Source organism: Idiotropiscis lumnitzeri, chromosome 1, assembly GCF_059441095.1.
Source record: "Idiotropiscis lumnitzeri isolate Australia: NSW breed Sydney's pygmy pipehorse chromosome 1, RoL_Ilum_1.0, whole genome shotgun sequence".
In the NCBI taxonomy this organism is placed as follows: domain Eukaryota; kingdom Metazoa; phylum Chordata; class Actinopteri; order Syngnathiformes; family Syngnathidae; genus Idiotropiscis; species Idiotropiscis lumnitzeri.
Genome location: NC_142391.1, coordinates 12344434 through 12363084, shown reverse-complemented (window position 1 = coordinate 12363084; position 18651 = coordinate 12344434). Strand labels below are relative to the sequence as shown.

Sequence of the window (18651 nt, the reverse complement as noted above, 5' to 3'; positions counted from 1 at the left end):
ACAGAGCTGGTATGCACGATGCTAACAATACATTTGTATTGAAAAAAATTCCCATGTTTGAAAAAGAAAAACATACAATCTATGATTCAGTATAAAATCTGCATAAACTCACCACATCTATAAAACATCTTCATTTTGCCATTCCCTACTGAACTAGTTCCCGGCAAGCAATTTAAAACAATCATTCATTGTCGTCTATTAAGAAGAGAGCTGCGTTACACGTCCTATTAGCAATCATGACCTAATCAATGAGCTGTGCCTTAAAACAGCTGACAGCTAATTACGAGGGCAGCTTGCCGTGTGCCATTCAGGTGGCCGGTCGGAATTATGGAGGACCGAGAAATATCTGCCGACGCTTGTCTGTAGGCGTGGATTGCGCAAGGCCTAATTTGTTCCCGAGCCAATCAATGAATGAGCTTCATCCACGTTGCTATGGCACAGCATACACTTAAACACAATGGACATTACCTTGGGGAAATTGGCATGAGAAATAGTCTCGCCGCTGCGATTTTGAACGATATCTTGTTGCCACTTTTGGAAGCGAGGCACAGTGTCGTCAAGGACGTTTGTGTTTCGTTCAACCCTCAGAGGTGCCGCCATCCAATTCAATTTCTCAATTCATGAGGGCCGAAGGCAAATGACTTTCCAGTATAGTGGTGGAAGCAAAATAAAGCATCCACTTCATTTAAAACTGCTTTGTTTCTTTTTAAAACCACAACTAAACAAACAGAATTACACCAGTCAGGAAAAGTGCACTTGATTACATTTCTCTCTGATATGAACACCTTGGGGGACCTGCAGAAGTTTTCCATCTTTTCTATATGGGGCTCTATAGTGCAATATAGCCATGGAAGGAAATAATTAATAGCAGCATGCTGTTGTACAAGTATCATCCAGGGATATTTACACTTGTTCTTTATTGCTTTCTAAATTGCCTACTGCAGATGCAGAAAAATAACAAATTATTAAGAAAGAGGTAATCAAATGTGTCATTTTGTATTCAACATCAGCTTGTAACTGACTGAATTCAAAATGAGGGTTGCTCCTGGAAAATATGCTGTATTGAACGTTTTTGCCGGCTTTAATGAGGCACAAAACAGACATGAGTAAGAATGATGTCGACCCTTGCTAATTCACACAAAAAAAAAATTCTCCACCATTTTTGGCTCCAGAATAGAAAAGTTGATTGTACCCGTCGACCAACCAACCCTGATAGTCAAACAGCAGCATACACGCCTCCTGCCAGAAAAGCCTCCATCAATGTAACTGTTGCCACAGCGCAGAGCTGCCAGCTTACGTTTGATTAGGCAGTTATCAGGATGTGATTGGCACCCGCGTGGCTGGCGAGGCGAAGGAGGGACCTAACCATTGTGTAATTAACCTCTGCGCTTGTATGTATTCCACTTGAGGCGTCGCTAACACTGACAGCCTCCTGTCAGCAGCCTGCACCAATCAAATGCGGAGCTCGGAGATGGTGGGGTACAAAGGCTGGATTTGCTCTGTCAGCACTGCGGTGTTCATGAAATGGTCTGATGAGACAATGCGCAGCATCTTACTGTGCACTAACAATGAAGAAGCGGCTGCAGTGCTCCAGTGGATGACTAAAATCATGAATCTGATGAAAACAACGCAATGTGTGAGCAAGGGAACAAAGAAGGTTGGTAACATACAACTGTCAGTGATAAGTAGAAATGGATTGAAAATTGAAACACAATCCAGAATCTTTGACGTGAAGAAATCATCAATCATCATCATCATCAGAGACCACTGTGTGCATCGGATGGGTTACAATAACGTAAAATAAAGTCAAAGGCAATACTGAACTCTGTCGTGTTGTGTCATTCACGAACGATTCGTGAAAAAAATAAATAAATAAATAAAAAAGTAAACAGATCTTTTCAGTGAACGTGAGTGAATCACTTCCTCAAGTGATTCGTTCTTTTCTCAGTTCATTTGAGCTCAGCCATGCTCATGTCATCAACCTTCGCGAATGACCAATCGGCAGTATTCATCAGATCGTGGCGGGATTTTACTGACCGTACCGCCACACTTTTGGCGTCCATGAACGCTTCAGTGAGTGAACGTGCTGTTCTGCCATTCTCGTTTGTACATTTCAGCGGCGTTGTATTTGAGAGAAATAATAACAGTAATCAAAAAAGACGAACAAATTACATTTACGGAAACATCAGGGTGAGCACTTTTTAATTTTTTACTCACTACATCCATGTGGGGTGGAGGTGGCCGTACGATTCAGTGAACGATTCTTACGAATGAATGAAATTCATATTTTCATGAACTGATTCTAATGATTCAGGTCACTTAAAAGATCTGTCATGCCCATCACTGGAACCCTGAGCTTGGGTAAATGAACAGACTAATTGGTTAAGTAAACCGATAATTTGAGGCAATACCAATGAAGTACTTGACTGGATACTAGGATGTAGATCTTGATTACTCTCTCCCACTCTCTCTCTTGCGCTCTCTCTCTCTCTCTCTCTCTCTCTCTAACTCTCTCTTTCTTTCTCACTCTCTCTCTCTGTCTCTCTCTCTCTCTCTCTCTCTCATTCTCTCACTCATTGTTCTCACCCTGCTTGCGTAGGTTATACTGCGGGTACTCTGGCTTCCTCCCACATTACCCAAAAACAATGTATGTTAGGCTCATTGGTAGAGCTGATCATTCACCAATAAGAGCCTGGTTTCGGGAATAGGAGATTGGTGTCCAAGACCTGTGCCCGACAACCTAATGCTATCAGTAGCTTTGTGTGTTTTGTATTTAGGACAAAGAAAGGTCAACAGTGAAGAGGAAGTTTCCTATTATATGATGGAAAGAGGATTGCAGTTTATCTTCTTCTTTTTCTTTGAAATCCAAATTCTAAATACCCCCCTTAAGTGTGATTATGAAGGGCTGTTTGATTAGAGCCTGAAATTTGCAGCACCATTGACAAGATTCAATGAATATTCCTGTCACAAAGTGGGAACATTTATTAAAAGATACATATTTCACATTGTGCAGTGTCACATGCTTTCATTGTACTGGGCTGCAAAAATCGTGCAGTGTAGAAGCAGCTTCATAATGTTACATGTTACTTCCGTAGCAATTCATCCATCCATTCATTTTGTATACCAATCGTCCTGTTCATGGTCACACGGACTTGGAGCCTATTTCAGGTGACTTCAGGCGAAAGGCGGGAAACACTCTGGATTAGTCGCCAGTCACGTAAGAACAAATAGAGGCAGACAATCACACGGTCAGTGAGTGGGAACCGAAGCCATGCTGTCTGGAGCAAAGCAGGCAAGTGAACCATGACAACTTCAGTGATTCAAACAAAAACATCAGAGGCTAAAATATATATTACATGAAAAATGAAAACCTAATTACCTTCCCATATCTGATCTATACGTTAAATCCACTCTTGTCAGTTTGGCCCTTGACCACAACGTCCTGGTGTCCTTCAGCTAAGTATATTCACGCCCCTTCAAGAACCACACCGCCAACAGATGGCTGTTTGCACTGCACCTGGGAGCCCACAAAAGAACCTGCCTGATGGCCAGTGAAACGTAAATATTCAGCTGGGGCGGATGAAGAAACCTCTTCAGACAAACTCATTAAAAAGGTCTTCTCCCTGACGCACGACCATCTGTTGGAATTGCTTCCCTGTTCACTTTCACTACTCAATTAACAGTTATATCTCAGCAAGTTCTTTTATTCATCCGGCTGCGTCTATGGGAATAATGGATTTTTTGCAGAAAGTCATCTCCTGAGTGCAATTTGGTGATCTTTAAAAAAAGAGCAAAAGAGAAGTCTCATTAACCCGAATGCAGCGTACGGGATAATCAAGGACTTTGCTCAATTATGTCGAACCTTTGAAAAAAGAAATAGTCATAACCGTGTACATCATTATTCTGAAAGCATTCTAAATGACCTTTCTGGGTTCGTCCAGCAATGTCCATCAGTCCTCTACAACGTCCTAACAGCAAGGTCGTGTTCATTACTCTTTGACAAGGTCAGTGAATCGTGGACTGACCGCCATCTTAAACAACCCGCGTGCTTAAATGCACCCTGAAGTCAATTCTCAAACTTACAGTTTGTGAACACAGGGAGAAAAGCACAGCAGCTTTGGACCCCTCAACGGAAAGGTACCGAGTGTTCGGTGGTGCTTACAGATTAGACATGCAGCAATATGAAATCTTCAGTGATCACTGGCCTCTAAAATGGTAATTTCTTTGACTTCATGGATGCTTGAGTCCGATTGATGGCCAGAGTTTCGCAAGCCCGCTGCCATGTTGTTTGGACTCATATGGCCACCCAACCTGAAAGTACACATATTGTGCTCTGTGGCTTCAGGAGTTCTTGAGGTTTTTCCGTGTGGGCGCGGGGACTCGACTCAGATGCAATCTGTTGTGAGGTTCGAGGCGTCAATAGTTATGACCTCCCAGAAGCACGACCACATCTCACATCTCTCGCCTGGCTGCTGATAATTTAGGGACTTTACTCCACGCCGGCTTGCTTTAATTACTGAGCATAAGTGGCAGCATTTGGTCAGGTTTATGGGTCTTCTTCAAAGAGCAAGCTAGCTTCAGACAGACCAATCTGTGGGACTGCAAAGCCGTAAATCCCAAACTGAGCAAGCAGCACCACTAACAATGCCTCGGGCTGATGCAAGGCAGAGGAGCAGGCCTGAGATTTTTATTTATTTTATTTTTTTTATGAAGACTGCTTTTCCTTTCATGTGCCTGAAACAACAATGAATACACAGTCTGACTGGAGGATATCCAAAAGGTAGTACTAGGGCCACCCCAAAAAAAGAGCAGCAATGATTTGTTGAAAATGACTTTGATGGCTAAACCAACTCATCAAAAAATGAGATTTCAGCACTATTTTACATTAAACTGTTTTGCACTGCTGTCATAACACTATACTGACATACTTTTTTCATTATTCATCAAACTTAGTCTGAAGTCTCTCTTGACAGCATCGTCAATAGTCTTCACTCAAACACTAAATCTATATTCATATTACCAAATTAAGCCAAAGCAATAAACTAAATTTTATCCAGTAATATTTCATTATTCATGCTCGGATAATAGAGTTTATATATATATATAAATTATTGTCAGAAGAGTTTAACTTTGTTGTTTGTGTTTGACAGCGATGAGGTGATAGTGAAAACAAAGGTTGCTATCGAATAAAAAGCCAAGCGTGAGCCGATAGCTCCAACACAGGGTCATGCTAGGTTGAGGAAAAATGGTTTTAGATTAAGGGGAACTCCTGACACTTGAGTGAACTCATTTCGGTTCTTAAACAACAGCCAGCTTCCTGCAAATGATTACAGCGGACTGCGATTCATCGGTCGAGCTCAGACTAGGCAGTCTGCCACAGACTCTTGCAACTGTTTGCAGTCAAACAACAACTTCCCGATAGCAACATGGCACAGTCATCGCTAACTAAATTAGAAAGAAAAAAATTAATACCGCAAAACGAAATAAAAATTCAACTCAGGAAAACTCTATACTGAATGTTTTACAGCCTGCCTGAATTAAATTTTTCCAAAAATCACTCACACCTCTTTGGTGTTTGCACAGTTATTCCCTACTTAAGCAAGGTAAGTGTCTCAACAGCAGTCTGGACGGGAGAATACATTTATATGAAAAGTAAGCAAACTGAGCCATGTAAAAGATTTACGGGAGAATACGGAACCAAAAACAATAAAAGTCTGGATCATCAAGAAGTATTTTATTCACAGATACTGCAAAAGTAAAACACAAGCTGCCATATCATACATTTATACACAGGTTTTGAAAATCCTATACAAAAACAAAGATATTCGAAAATATGGGTTTCGATATGAAATATGACCTTACATAAAATAATTTCTTGGAAAAAGGTCTCGGTTTGGTTCTATAGGTTTTTCATTCATAAGCCTAAACCCACATTAGTGAAAAGTGAAGTTATTGTAAAAAATTTGAATGGTAAAAATGGAGTAGAAATCATTACTAAAAAAATGATTAAAAAATCTCATGCAGCATTTTCAGAGTGGGCCTGAGAGAGGACATCTTAGTTGAAGAATGTAAACAAATTCCTATTATTATATAGAAAAAATGCACCCCCCCCAAAAAAAGAAAAAGTTGCTTGTTCACAATAATTTCCAGTGATCATCTTAGATGACATACAGATTGCTACTATCAACATCATTTGTTTGTACTTGAAGCATAATTTCACTAGAAACTCGATCAATGGTGGAGTGGAGTAGTTTTATGCCATTTCTTTTAAAGGTTGCCTAAATTAAAAAAATAATAATAAAAAAAAATAGTCCAGGGCAAGAGTCCAACGTGTGCCGCTGTCAGTGCTGATAGTGAGACAGTAGTTTCAGTAAAAAGTGGAATGCATAGAGCTGAGGCTCGCCTATAACAAATTAAAAACAACAAGAAAAATCAACAAAATGCTTATTTGTGCTTTCTCCTCTGGGCCTCTTTTTAGTTGTATTCATCCTATATTTTTTTACTCATTGTATAATCAGATCCCCATTTCCTGTCAGTGTAACAATTCATGATGCTTTTCTCATTGTAGGCTTGTATAGAAAACCATGGCATGGGCACATGTGGAGGCACCAAGGCCAACTAACACTAACTGTCCATCACAGTGGCTCTCAGATTGATATGTTTTGGCTTAACATCTCGTTTTGGGCAGCGAAAGATATACGGAACTGCTGCTCTACCTTCGTGCATCCACTGAGACTTGTTGTGAGCAAGGCAACTGGAGGGCCAAAAAAAAAAAAAACATTCAGTCAACCTTGCAGTATTCTGCTGGCAAGTGAAGGGGGATGAGAGCAAATGCATTGTGAATGAGAAAACACAGTCCAGTTTGAAGATTTAGAAAACTACAAAAGTGAACGTAAGGCGCAAGAGGCTGAATGAACAAGACGAAAATGCTGACTGAGGTTTCAAACAAGAGAAAAGGCAAAGTCTGGGCGCGCAATAACATTAGCTTATTGCTTTTTCTTTTTTCCCCCCTCTTTATTTCTACCCCTTCAATGAGATTTATTTTTTTTTTTTTTTACACACCACATGATCATAAATACACTTTACAATGCAATATAAAATATTTGTTCTTAAAAGCAATATGTTCAGGGTTTGCTTAGGTTTATAGATATGCCGGCACCAAATGAAAAACAATGACATGAAACAATTTTAATAAAGGCACTTCCAGGTGTTCACTGACTCTTGAGTGAGAGTATGTGATGGCCACTGCTATGCATTTGTGCTCACGTTTCGTTTCACTGCATTCTAACATGTCCTGGACAACGAGGCACTCTAGCAATGTGGTTACGATTTCCTGTTTTCACAAAGAGACGCCTTTTTGTCAACTTGGCATTCTTCATGGCAGAAATATCCTTGAAGTGGCTGCTACATTTCAACATCCTTTCACTTCCTCACTTCCATCAACTTCCGTTCGTCCTCAGACTTCAACTTCCCGGAGTTCCTCGTGAGCGGCGGCCTGCGTGCTGATGTCGAAGCAGGTCACCATCATGACGCGTGACTTGCACAAGTTGACGCAAAACTCCAGCTCCTCTGTGACCCGCTCCAAGTAATCCAGGTATTCTGGAGATTCTTTATCCAAACTTGGGTCCACTTCAACTGTTCACAAAAAACATCGGTAGTTCAGATGTTGATTTAGCTATAAGCCAAAAAAAAAAAAAAAAAGACTTACACTCTCCAGTCCACTTGCTGGGATCCATCATCAGCCGGGCTTTGGTGTCCTCCAGCTCCTCCATCAACACCTCATGCTTTGATTTCAACTCCCTTACTTGCTGTTGTCTTCTCTCCAACATCTTCAACTTATTATTAAAATACAACAAGCCCTGAGGGACCATAATAATTGCTTCAATATGCATATTGATGGAAAAGCTCAATTAATTTGCAGAGAATATACAGCCAAATGTTTTCTCACCTTGTCAACATCGTGAAATGGTTGCTGAAAATGAGAAGGGAGAAAAACATTACACTGTTGAACATAATTAATATTGACTGAAGTGTGCTAATCATTTTTTTATTATTGCAATGTGTCCACTCATTAAAAGCAAATCAAACGTAAGAAGTTAACACATCTTTGTGTGGCTGTGCTAAACCTATGGGAGCAGTCAATGAGCCACAGAAGAGCAGCTATAAAAGGCAATCAGCGATGAGTGGCGAGCTGATTGAGCCTCCTCTTCATTGCACATTCTTCCACCGTTCCTCACAATTTCATTATCCTCACTCTTGAACAGTCCATATATCTTTTAAAGCCTGTTAGTAATTGCCTCCAGAACTGTTGACATTCCCGAGGAGTCAAAATTCGGAGCTTGTAGGCTCTCTGCACTGACATTTCCACTCGGGGATTTGCCACTCAGCTGACTGAAGGTCAGACGTCTGAGACATGTTATTCCTGTCTTGGTCTTTAAAAAGCAAGTGGGAAGAAGTCAGCTAAGACATTCCCACAACTTGTTGTAGATGCAAAATACTGCTAAGGCTTAGCAAGGGAGCTTCATGAGCGCCAGACGCGACATGATCCATGACAAGGTCGGCAAGATGCAGCACAATGTAGACCATGTCAGGAATGACCCGCCACGCACCTCTGCAGCTTGTTCCTGACGTCCTCTCTGAAGGCGTTCCACATCGTCAATCTCATAGACCTTGATTTCAAACGGCTCTTTCAGTGTTGGGGGCAAGTCGACCCACTGGCCTGCTGTGCCTACTTTCTTGCCCAGGGAAGAGGTATCTGGCAGGGGCGCTGGAATAAGGCGTCTTCTCTGAAAACCTGCAAAAGGACGCAAAAGCATCCATTTAGTATTTGTCTGTGAGTAAATATGTATGAGTTACAAATGATGCAAAGCTGGTCTAGCGCTGGTGGTTGCATATTTATAGGATTTTCATGACTTACTATGTTGCAGGTTCACAAATGGGAAAATATTGTACATGGCTATGGTTGAGATTCGTTTAAGCCCCGAATTCCAATGTTTGTATGTAATGGTCTAAAAAAATGGAACTAGGTCCCCCGCGCTCATGTTCAATTCATCTAACGTGATCATCACACAGTTTGAGTCGTCTTTTTGCGAAACATTCATCACCGGTTTTCCCATATATACATGAATAATTCATGGGGCGGAATCAGAGGGAAAGAAAATACAATGAAATACCAATTTACAACTGAATAAGAAAGGATAATGGAAAGGAGCGGAAACAGAGCATTTCTCGACAATGGGGCATGAACGCCAGGCAACATTGCTATATTAAAATCCTGGAAGTTTACTTTTACTTTTCTCAACATGGGTAAAACAGTATCATTCATTTCATCAGTTTCTCACCAGTTGCTCTCTTTTTGGGATATTTGGAGCTCCTTGCTCTGCCCGAAGATGACATGCCACTCTCACTCATTGAGTCGTGGGCAGAGGAAGCACTCCCTGTGGCTTCACTGTCACGAATCATACTCTCGTATCCGCTGCTGCCGCCACTATGATAGAAGAGAGCAGTGCGGCCCATTGCTGGAGGCAACTCCCCACTCAGCACACTACTGTTGTCACTGCCGTGACCACTGCTGTATCGCTGGGGCCGTCTGGGTGCTGTAATTTTGCTGTACGGGGAGGGTAGTATAGCTATCGGGGATTTGTCATCACCCACGTTCACGCCGCTGTCGTTACCGCTGTCCGAATCTCCGGAAACTCTCACGTGCTTGCCTGATATGCTACCAGTTGCCAGTTCACTCACCCGGCTGTTGGCGGCTCGTACGGCCTGCTTTGTGCCCATGATAGTCCCTCTCCCAGGCTTACTACTGACAGCGGCAGCGGTGCGAGGAGCCGATGACCTGCCTGATGGAGGAAGGTTGGCATTGCTGTTTCTAGTGACAGCAGTGGCCAAAGATTTGGTGGAGGAACTTAGACCTTTGGAACTGTTGGCGGACAATGAGCGTGCCTTACTGCTATTGAGTGATCCCAGTGTTCGAGGGTTTCCAGATGCTTTGACCTGGCCTGTTTTGCTTATAGTTCCTCCACCTGGGGATGATGGAGAGGTAGCGATAGGAGAACTTGATGAATTAGGAATACCAAATCTTGGAATGGATTTACCAATCTTGCTGCTGCTGCTACTGCCCAGACTTGCTCCACTATTTTCCCGACTAAGCCCGGCTCGGGGGCTGGACAGAGACAAACTGTCACACCTCTCCAAGGACATCTGACTACCGTAGTGATGCCCAGCTTCACCTCTTGTTCCTCTTGCCTTCAGACTTGAGGTAACTTTGACATGGCTATGGTCAGCTCTTAGGCTGGAGGTTTTGAAATTAATGGAGTCGCCTCTGTGGCGAACCTCAAGCTCATCCTCTGATCCTCCTGTTCTTGCCCCAATGTTCCTACCTGCCTCCCCATAGGCTGACTTTAAGGCACTTTGGGGTAGAAGGATCTTGGTCTTTTGGTCGAGACTGGACTTTCTTACTGGCGGTGGAGGCGGGGATATGCAACCGGGTCTGGGTAGATTACTTGATTTCTGTGAGTTAGCCTTGTTGTTTTTACCGAGAGAGGAGAATTTAAGGCTTGTGTCTGCCGCAACATCTTGGGTTCCCTTGTAATCCGTCGAGGAATGGATGACGGGGACTGTTCCGAGTGTGGTGGCACCTCTTCTTAGCTGAGGCATTCTGCTCGGAGGATCAGATTTTTTACTGGCAGACTTCTCACACCCATCAACCACTCTTTGGCATGAGGTAGACCCATGTACCTTGGATGGTCGAGGTGCACTGTTACAGTTGTTGGATACTTTGCTAGAGGCAATACCACTGGGAGGGGTTCTGACAAACCTGCTGGTGGGCACAATCGGTTGCGCTTGTGGAAGGTTGTCTGTGCGCTGCCAGGAATTTTCCTGTTTGGCGTCTTGCCTTAGTGGATCTCTGCTGTTGCTGCTACTGCCACTGCTGGGGATGGATGAGGTAGGTTTGACCTTCCTTGGAAGACTGGAGTGAATCATGGAGTGACTCTGCGAAAGTGTGGAGCTTAGCGAATGAGCTTTTGTTATTTTAGAAGGTAATCTGAGGGATGCTTTGGTTGACTCAGGAGATGGAGGGAACTTTGTCAAGGATAGTTTGCTTGAGGCATTGCTGTCACTGTCCTGTTCTGAAAAACTAAATCCACTGTCATTCAATGAATTCTTGGCATCTCTAGTTGATGATACAGAATGGCACATGTCAAGGGAGTCAAAATGTATGGTGGCTTCTGGTCCCATGTTCTTGTCTGATGGAAGGAAGACATCAGAAGTTTGAGCCCCTTCACTCTCCAGGGTGCAGACACTAACTTCACTAAGCCAAGAGCTGACAGATGAACCCCGACTATGTACACACTCCATTGCTCCTTCCTGTAGCGGTGTGACCATTTCAACATTTAACTCAGCTCCCCCAACAGATGATGTGTAGGCATCAAATTCATCATTGATGCTGCTAATAATGCTGACAGGTCTGGAGCCAGAGGTAAGGGCCTGCAGAGAGCAATCACTGTTAAAGCTGATAATGCTGGACGGCCGGCCCTTATCAACAATGCTGCCGATAGACAGCTCCTCTACCACAGTGAACACCAGCTCGTCTTCTCCATTCAGTTCCACAGGCTGCTGCAAGGTGACAGTAGCTCTCAGGATGTCCCGATCAAAACACCTATCCTGCAAGGTGGAGCTCACCTGGCAAACCTCCATTGGAGCTCGGAGAATTGGGGAAATACAAGGATCCCTCCTTTTCACAGCTTGGTGACTCATTCCTACCGGGGGCATTCTGGTGTTGGATCGTTCCGCCTTTTCTGAATGTTCCTTGCGAGAAGCTTTCTTGTTGAAGTAGATCTTCTCCCTTACAACTGGTTCAGGATGAGCTGTTGCAGCCATTGGCAATTTTTCAGCATCAACATTGTTTTCGGAAACCAAATTCCGCTCACCATCAGCACTGGTTCTGCATATATTTGGGACACTTTCTGGTTGTTTTCTTTCTGCAGGTATGCCTTGCCTTTCAGAAATGTCCACTTTGGATTTAGACCCAGGACTGCAAAACGGCTGTACGGCAATTGATTTAGGAGATTGTTTGGGTGAGGTGCCATCTTGGTTGCAAGTCACACATGCAACAGTCTTTGGTGAAACAGAGCTTGCGCTCTCCTTAGATTTGTCCGTCTTGGGGCTTGCTTGGTTTCGTTTGCCCTCACCAACAAATGCTGTAGGTTCTTCACTACCGTCTATACATTCCAGTCTCTCTTGCAGCTCGGCAAATGTGTTGCATTTAAAGAATTGGTCTCTGTCTGAGGGACCCTCCTTTGCTGTCCTCTTCTTGTTCAAGGAAGGGATGATGGGAACAAAAGCAGGTGGGCCTTCATTGTCACTAAGCTCCCTGTCTGAGATCGCAGCTCCACCAGGGCCCACATAAATGACAGTATCACATGACTGCTCACTACTGGAAGAGTAGTCTGGGTCACTGAGCAGAGAGGGTAGATCCGGGTCTAGGGCCACAGTCCGAGGATGGAAAGGCCTGAGGTGAGGTGGTCGACGGATCCTCCCTTCTTCACAGGAACTTTCCCCTCCAGAAGAACTGGATGCATACTTGAAATGAAACACAAGCGCATTAAATGGGGTTCCTAACACCAACTTCACAATGTTCCATATCTCTCTTTGACCAAAGTTACTACAGTATTTAAATTACTTGCATCTGCTCTTAAGATTCCTGACTAAAACCAGATCCCTGTTTTGTTGGTTTAACTTTCGCGATCCGAGTCATTCGGAAAAATATTTGTTTAAAAATGTTAATTTATTTCGAAATTTGAACTCACGTGTTCACATTTTCTAATACTTCCTGAAAGATTGATTTAAGCCTTTGTATTACCTATTAAAGCCTTGTTTTTAGATTCACTAACTTTTAAGACTTTTTGGGGACCCCTGTTAAAGAATGACAGTAATACTAAGCCTGTAATCTGATCTGATGAAACCAGTTGAATAGTACTGCATATTAATTCCAAAAATTCGGTCAGTCTTAAAGCAAGATTGAGCCAAAATTAATTCCTGTGCAATTATCAGTCAGGTTAAAAGTGCACATCAATAATCACAGAGAAATGAATGTCAATAAAATGAATTGCCATTGTAATCATGCCTGGAACTGTAACTGAATAAATGTATGCTGTCATTTTGCCTAATTAACTTGCGCATATATTTCCCTAATACAAAGAAATGCATTAGCCAATGCCTTAGGCAGTGGTATTGATTTCATGATTATGTGTTGAGGAGCAGGGAAAAACTACCGATGGAGTTACTGCACTGATAATCTTTCATTTGGGGCGGCATTTACACATTAATTTGCTTAATAGCTGCAGAATTACTGGAGGAAGAATGAAGTTGTGGCATGGAACATGGAAGATAGACTTTGTAATTTCAATTGCGTAATGCGGTATGACAATAAGCACTGATTAGTTATCTGACAGCAGGCATAGTATTTTGTTGAATAATGTAAATGGCTTGAAAATGTTCTTTGCTACCTGGAATCTCATTAACAGAATCAGTTCATTACTGCTGCTATCAATATTTTGATTGGCAATGAAGTGGTTCTGGTACCTTTGATTTCTTTTTCCTCATGCGATGAATGCGGGATGCCAGTTGAATGGCGGTGAGTGAGTCGGCAAAGTTAACCGGAGAATCAGAGATGTGGGCAATCATGGTGGTTCGACAGTTGATGTTGCCGAGGGACTCTCTCAGCAACATTGTCAGTTTGCTGTCCCTGCAGGGGAACATTAACACCGTCATAAATACTGTCATGAATTTCAATGACAATAAAGTGAGCTGACATCATTTTATAAAAATCGCTCCAAGGCGAACTATTAGAAATTCATTTTCAAAGTAACATTAAAATATCCACACTTGGTATAATACTAATACATAGGTGTCAAATTGAACCCCCCGGGGGCCTGATCTGGCCCGCCACATTCTTTTATATGGCCCACAAAAGCCAATTATGGGTATCGACTTCATGTTTCTCGCTGAAATACACAAATTGCAAATTGTCTTCACTTTTAAAAATGATGCAGGTATTTTTTGTTACCAACCCTCCTTTAAATAAATGTGATAATATTTAATAAAAAAAATTTATACACCTCAAATTTTAAAAAAAAGTATTTATTCATGAATTTGTTGTACATGTAAAATTAGGTGATCATGTCATATTATTTGTATTCACAGTCCTGACACCCCTCCGAAGGAAACCATAACTACAATGTGGCCTGCGACAAAAATTGTTTTAACATAATGGCTATACTACAAGTCAACTGCAGTGAAGACTGTCACCAGAAGCTAACTTAACAAACTAAACAAACAAAAACGCGACGTGACACATGATCATGGAAAACGCAGGGCCTTATCTGATACAATGACATAAACTTTGCATGGCGTCTGTGAGTAATAGAGGAGCCACACCTGTAAGGTACGTGTTTGGCTCCATTCGCCAAAGCCATGATGACATTTCCCAACGCATTCAGTGACAGACACGCTCCGCCCCCTCCGTCTCGACTTTTACTCAAGACTTTTTCACAGCTCCCCAGGTCGATGAGGTGTAGTCTGCTCCGCCCACCTGACACTAAAGGGCAAACGTCAGAGGGAAAAAGACTGAGGAAAACACAGACATGTCTGCAAAGATCCTTACACGCCGTTAATTGACGAGAAGAGGCCAGACTTGACCTGTTGGCTATCAATGAGAAGTGATTCAAACTTCTCCCAGATGTGGATCGCATAAAAACGATGTGTGACTCACACAAACAAGGAGACTACATTATGAATTCTAATTACGAAACACCAATAAACCATATAAAATAATGAGTTACTGGAAAGAAATTGCTGCTTAAATTTGTGACAAACGTTGCCAAATAAGTCCCAGAGTGGGTTGTGGGCTATTTTTTTCAATCATGCAAAAGTTCATATGAGTTGTCTCCATCTGTGTTTCTTATCATATTTTGCACACAGTGAGCTATATGTCAATGTTATGCACATTTCTTGTGAACATATCGAATTGGAATTAAAAAAAAAAAGGGAAACCCTGTGCCTGTGAATTGTATTGTAAAGAAATGACACTAACTTCCTCCCTTGCCACTCTTCTCCATGCGATACTGGTAGATGTGCAGCGTGAAGAGCATATGCGAGTTTCGTCGTTCCTCCTCATCTGCGTTGGGCTGGCTGGTGCTGCGGGCCGTTATGGCGGCATCCAGGAAAAAGGCCGCCTTTTCAGCCGTCGGGGCATGAAGCTCGTTCTGATTCTGAAGCTGTAAATGGGTGTGGTGGAGATGAGGGTTTCATAAAAAAAGGATATGGTGAGCAAAAAAAAAAACAAAAAAACACTTGATGCTTGAAAAAAAAGAGTGGCCCGGAAGAGGAAGGACGGTAGCAAAGGGGAGCTGGTTAATTGGACGTCAGCACACATTTTTGCCCATTAGATCAAGCCTCAGAGGTATTTAAAACGGCATATATGTGCACAGAGGGATGACGATTAGCAGAGGTAATGGTGCAGCAGGAAGCAGAGGTAAGTCTTTCACCATGGATGGGGTGATGATGATGAAGTTGGATGAGACAGTGAAAGAGAGGAAATATGAAAGGAAAGCGGAAGAAGAGCTGGCTGTCTTTGAAGTGGGGGCACATACACATTCACCCAAACATCTGACAGCAACACCTGTGAGTGGCTTTTCAAACCGACACCATCCCCCAATAATACTTCTATTGTGCTTCGAAGTGCTCACACACACACACACACACGTAGTAGATGCTGATGGATGCTGACACGAGAGTCAATGCAAAGGTAAGTTGAAAGACATCAATAAGGCACCGATGGCTTTAGTGGAACTATAGACAAATATGCTCGAGTACAACTGACAACAATATCTGAGAGAAAAAAAAAATCTAATCAGCCAAACCCCTTTGAAGGCGGATGTTCCTGCAAGGAACAATGCCACTATTTCCCAACAGAGATTTTGTAAAAGCCACAGAGAAACTACAAATGTTGGCCGTTTCTTACTTGAGTGCCACAGATGGGATCCTCTCTGAGATGGATGCCTGGCGACTGGCCCTCCTGCTGGTTTCCCGTCGATACTTCAGACAGCAGGTCCTTCAGTTCTTCTTCTTGCCCGAAGATTTCCACCGCAGACACCCGGACAGAGAAGCGTGCGCCCGTCTTTTCCTTGCGTTCGTTGATGAGCTTGAAGAGCCAGGAGATGGCACAGGGTACAACACCTAAGGTCTGAGTGGAGTTGTCTTTGCCAATCATAGTGTATGTCTTTCCTGTGAAGAGAGCAGAATAATTATATTATTAATTATGGACAGAAAAAAAAAAATTGGCGAGAAAGATATAATATCATTGGGCAAGGAATTGTTTTGGGGAAATAATGGAGTTGAGGTCAATGCAGTAGAATGCATCTTTAAAATTGCAAAGTTAAGGCAATTTGCGGTCCCAGTTTTTTTTGCGTTATTAATTTAGTATTTTCATTGATTGCCTACATTTTATAGCATACATTTGAGTTTAAATCCAATGCCTCATGAAGAAAATACCCATATGTGCTGATGAGCTAATCAGAGAATCGCTTTTGGCGGTTGTCAGACGCACAGCGTGCTCCTCGCCTTGCTGGTCACGTCCGTGCTTCCCATGCTGTAATGTTATGATAGCGCAGTGGCATCGTGATAAATATGGAATTTTCGAATGAAGGTCAATTTCAACACATAAAATGGGAATGTACTGTTTTCAGCAGCCTCATCATCATCAATGTCGTTGGGAGTTGTTGTGAGTACAGGTTGTTACACTGTACAATATGACTTATTTATAATTTTGCTGTTGTTATATATTATACATGTTTGAAAATGTTTCTATCATTTTAGAAGTATCTTGAAATACTTTAAAATAAAAATGTAAGTGTAGTCAATAACATGCCTTGGTTGTATATCGCGGATTTACCTTAATGCTGGGATGTGAACGTGACCTCCGTGATGGAGGGGTATTTATTGTGCTGGCTTTTGCTTATGGCACACCTGTTAGGCTGAATTTTGAAAAACTATCATAGTTAAAGATTCCAAGTTTTTTTCTAGCTAAAATCTCTCATTAAAGTTGATAAATAACCTGTCTTTGCTGTTCATTTACGTTTATTTTAGCATAAGCCGAACGCACGGCACCAAAGCATTCATGCATCACATATTGTAATGCAGGTTATATATATTGCTTAGGAGTTAAAAAAAATGAATGCTAAAATGAGCTTGGAAAAAGTAAAGGCAAAAAGTGCAATTGCAATATTGAGAGAAAAAAAAATGTAAACTATATAATTTTTCAATATCATTCAGCCCTACTTTTAAGTGTGTGTGTGTGGGGGGGGGCTTACCAAGCTTAACTTGTCCGAAGCAGAAAATGCACCCATCTGCGCCATTCGCCACTGACTGTATGACCTCCGCTACTGTACCTGAGCACACCTCAGCCTGTGGAAAAAAAAAAAATCCAACGCTCAAACCAATTTACAGCCACAAAGGAGCCCACAATACATCAACAAGTAGGCTTTTAAATGAACATTTATTTGGCATCGGTTAACCAAATCTTGTGAACGGCTGCAGTATTTTTCACTGCTCTGCCGTGTATGCATGTTTTAACGCGTTACTCATTTTTTCAATTTGTTTTAGTATAGGCCCTCCGGGGCAGCGCTCGTGCAGCAGACGCCCCCCTTCCCATACATCATACAGCAAACAAGGCTTCTAACAGCACAGCAGCTTGCTGATACAGTTAGCCACCAGCAGTGCAGTCCCAGCGGCACCATCTGAGCATGTTGGCCTCAGCTCTGCAGTGAAAACGTTTTAGGCTTAAACTATCAGCCGCTTACTTAGGCAAACACTTGTTGCAAGTAGAGGGAATGATGAAGCATCTCTCTCCATTACAGAGGTGATGTCTATCTTGAGTAATGATGCTTTGCACTTGGATTTATTAAAAGTTCCCTGCAGCGTGGGGAACTTTTAGAGTGTAAATTGCATGACAATTGTGCGTGTTTTCAGCGCAGATGGTGTCAAAGTCCTCCACCGTATGTGTCTAACCTTTTGTCTTTCATGTCAGTGGGTATGCTTCCCAAGGGGCTGCGATTAGATATAGCAGTGAGGTTAGATATAACTGGAGTGGATTCAAACCATTCCCCAGAGGGCTTAAAAGGCCCAGCTGTTAGGCCCACAGTGGTAAACGTGCCCCCTGACCCAAGAGCGGCATTTTTAAGCCCCCGGCCACTCCCTGTCACATTAAGACGTTCCTATACCCTTGAGAGAATAAAGCGCCACACGACACCTTCGGAAACAGTTCAGACACACGCACAATGACATATGCACTTACTTGTGAGGCGTCCTGGGTAAAAACTGCATCAAAGGCAAAAATCTTTGGGACAGCAACAGTGGCGGAGCGTCTGTGTCCTGAACTTGAGTGTGGCGGGCTCGATGCGGGATCGTAGAGGGTTACCTGCTTTTTCCTGCTGTCCACTTTCAAGAAGGACTGAGACTCTGACGAGTCTGTCGCCTCCAAAGATGGGCAAATACGCATCATAACTTTGACCTGGAGCCCAGAGTGAAACAAATTGCAAGGGAGATAAAAGGACAGGTTTAATTATAAAGCAAATAACAAAGCATGAA

The 18651-nt window shown here is 42.5% G+C and overlaps 1 protein-coding gene across 3 annotated transcripts in view; it reads right to left on the bottom strand.

The window, feature by feature from the left end:
• Nucleotides 1-5719: 5719 nt before the first annotated feature.
• Nucleotides 5720-18651, bottom strand: part of kif26ab (kinesin family member 26Ab) — a 65411-nt gene continuing 52479 nt past the window's right edge. For all 3 annotated transcript variants that reach the window (XM_088317418.1, XM_088317426.1, XM_088317436.1), the window contains 11 exons: nucleotides 18359-18574; nucleotides 17376-17469; nucleotides 16028-16290; nucleotides 15098-15281; nucleotides 14443-14602; nucleotides 13588-13750; nucleotides 9342-12585; nucleotides 8610-8794; nucleotides 7949-7972; nucleotides 7709-7859; nucleotides 5720-7635 (listed from right to left, as the gene is read on the bottom strand). In XM_088317418.1, the coding sequence (XP_088173544.1) occupies nucleotides 7457-7635; nucleotides 7709-7859; nucleotides 7949-7972; nucleotides 8610-8794; nucleotides 9342-12585; nucleotides 13588-13750; nucleotides 14443-14602; nucleotides 15098-15281; nucleotides 16028-16290; nucleotides 17376-17469; nucleotides 18359-18574 (4863 nt within the window). In that variant the 3' untranslated portion in view covers nucleotides 5720-7456. The remainder of the gene's footprint in view (nucleotides 7636-7708; nucleotides 7860-7948; nucleotides 7973-8609; nucleotides 8795-9341; nucleotides 12586-13587; nucleotides 13751-14442; nucleotides 14603-15097; nucleotides 15282-16027; nucleotides 16291-17375; nucleotides 17470-18358; nucleotides 18575-18651) is intronic.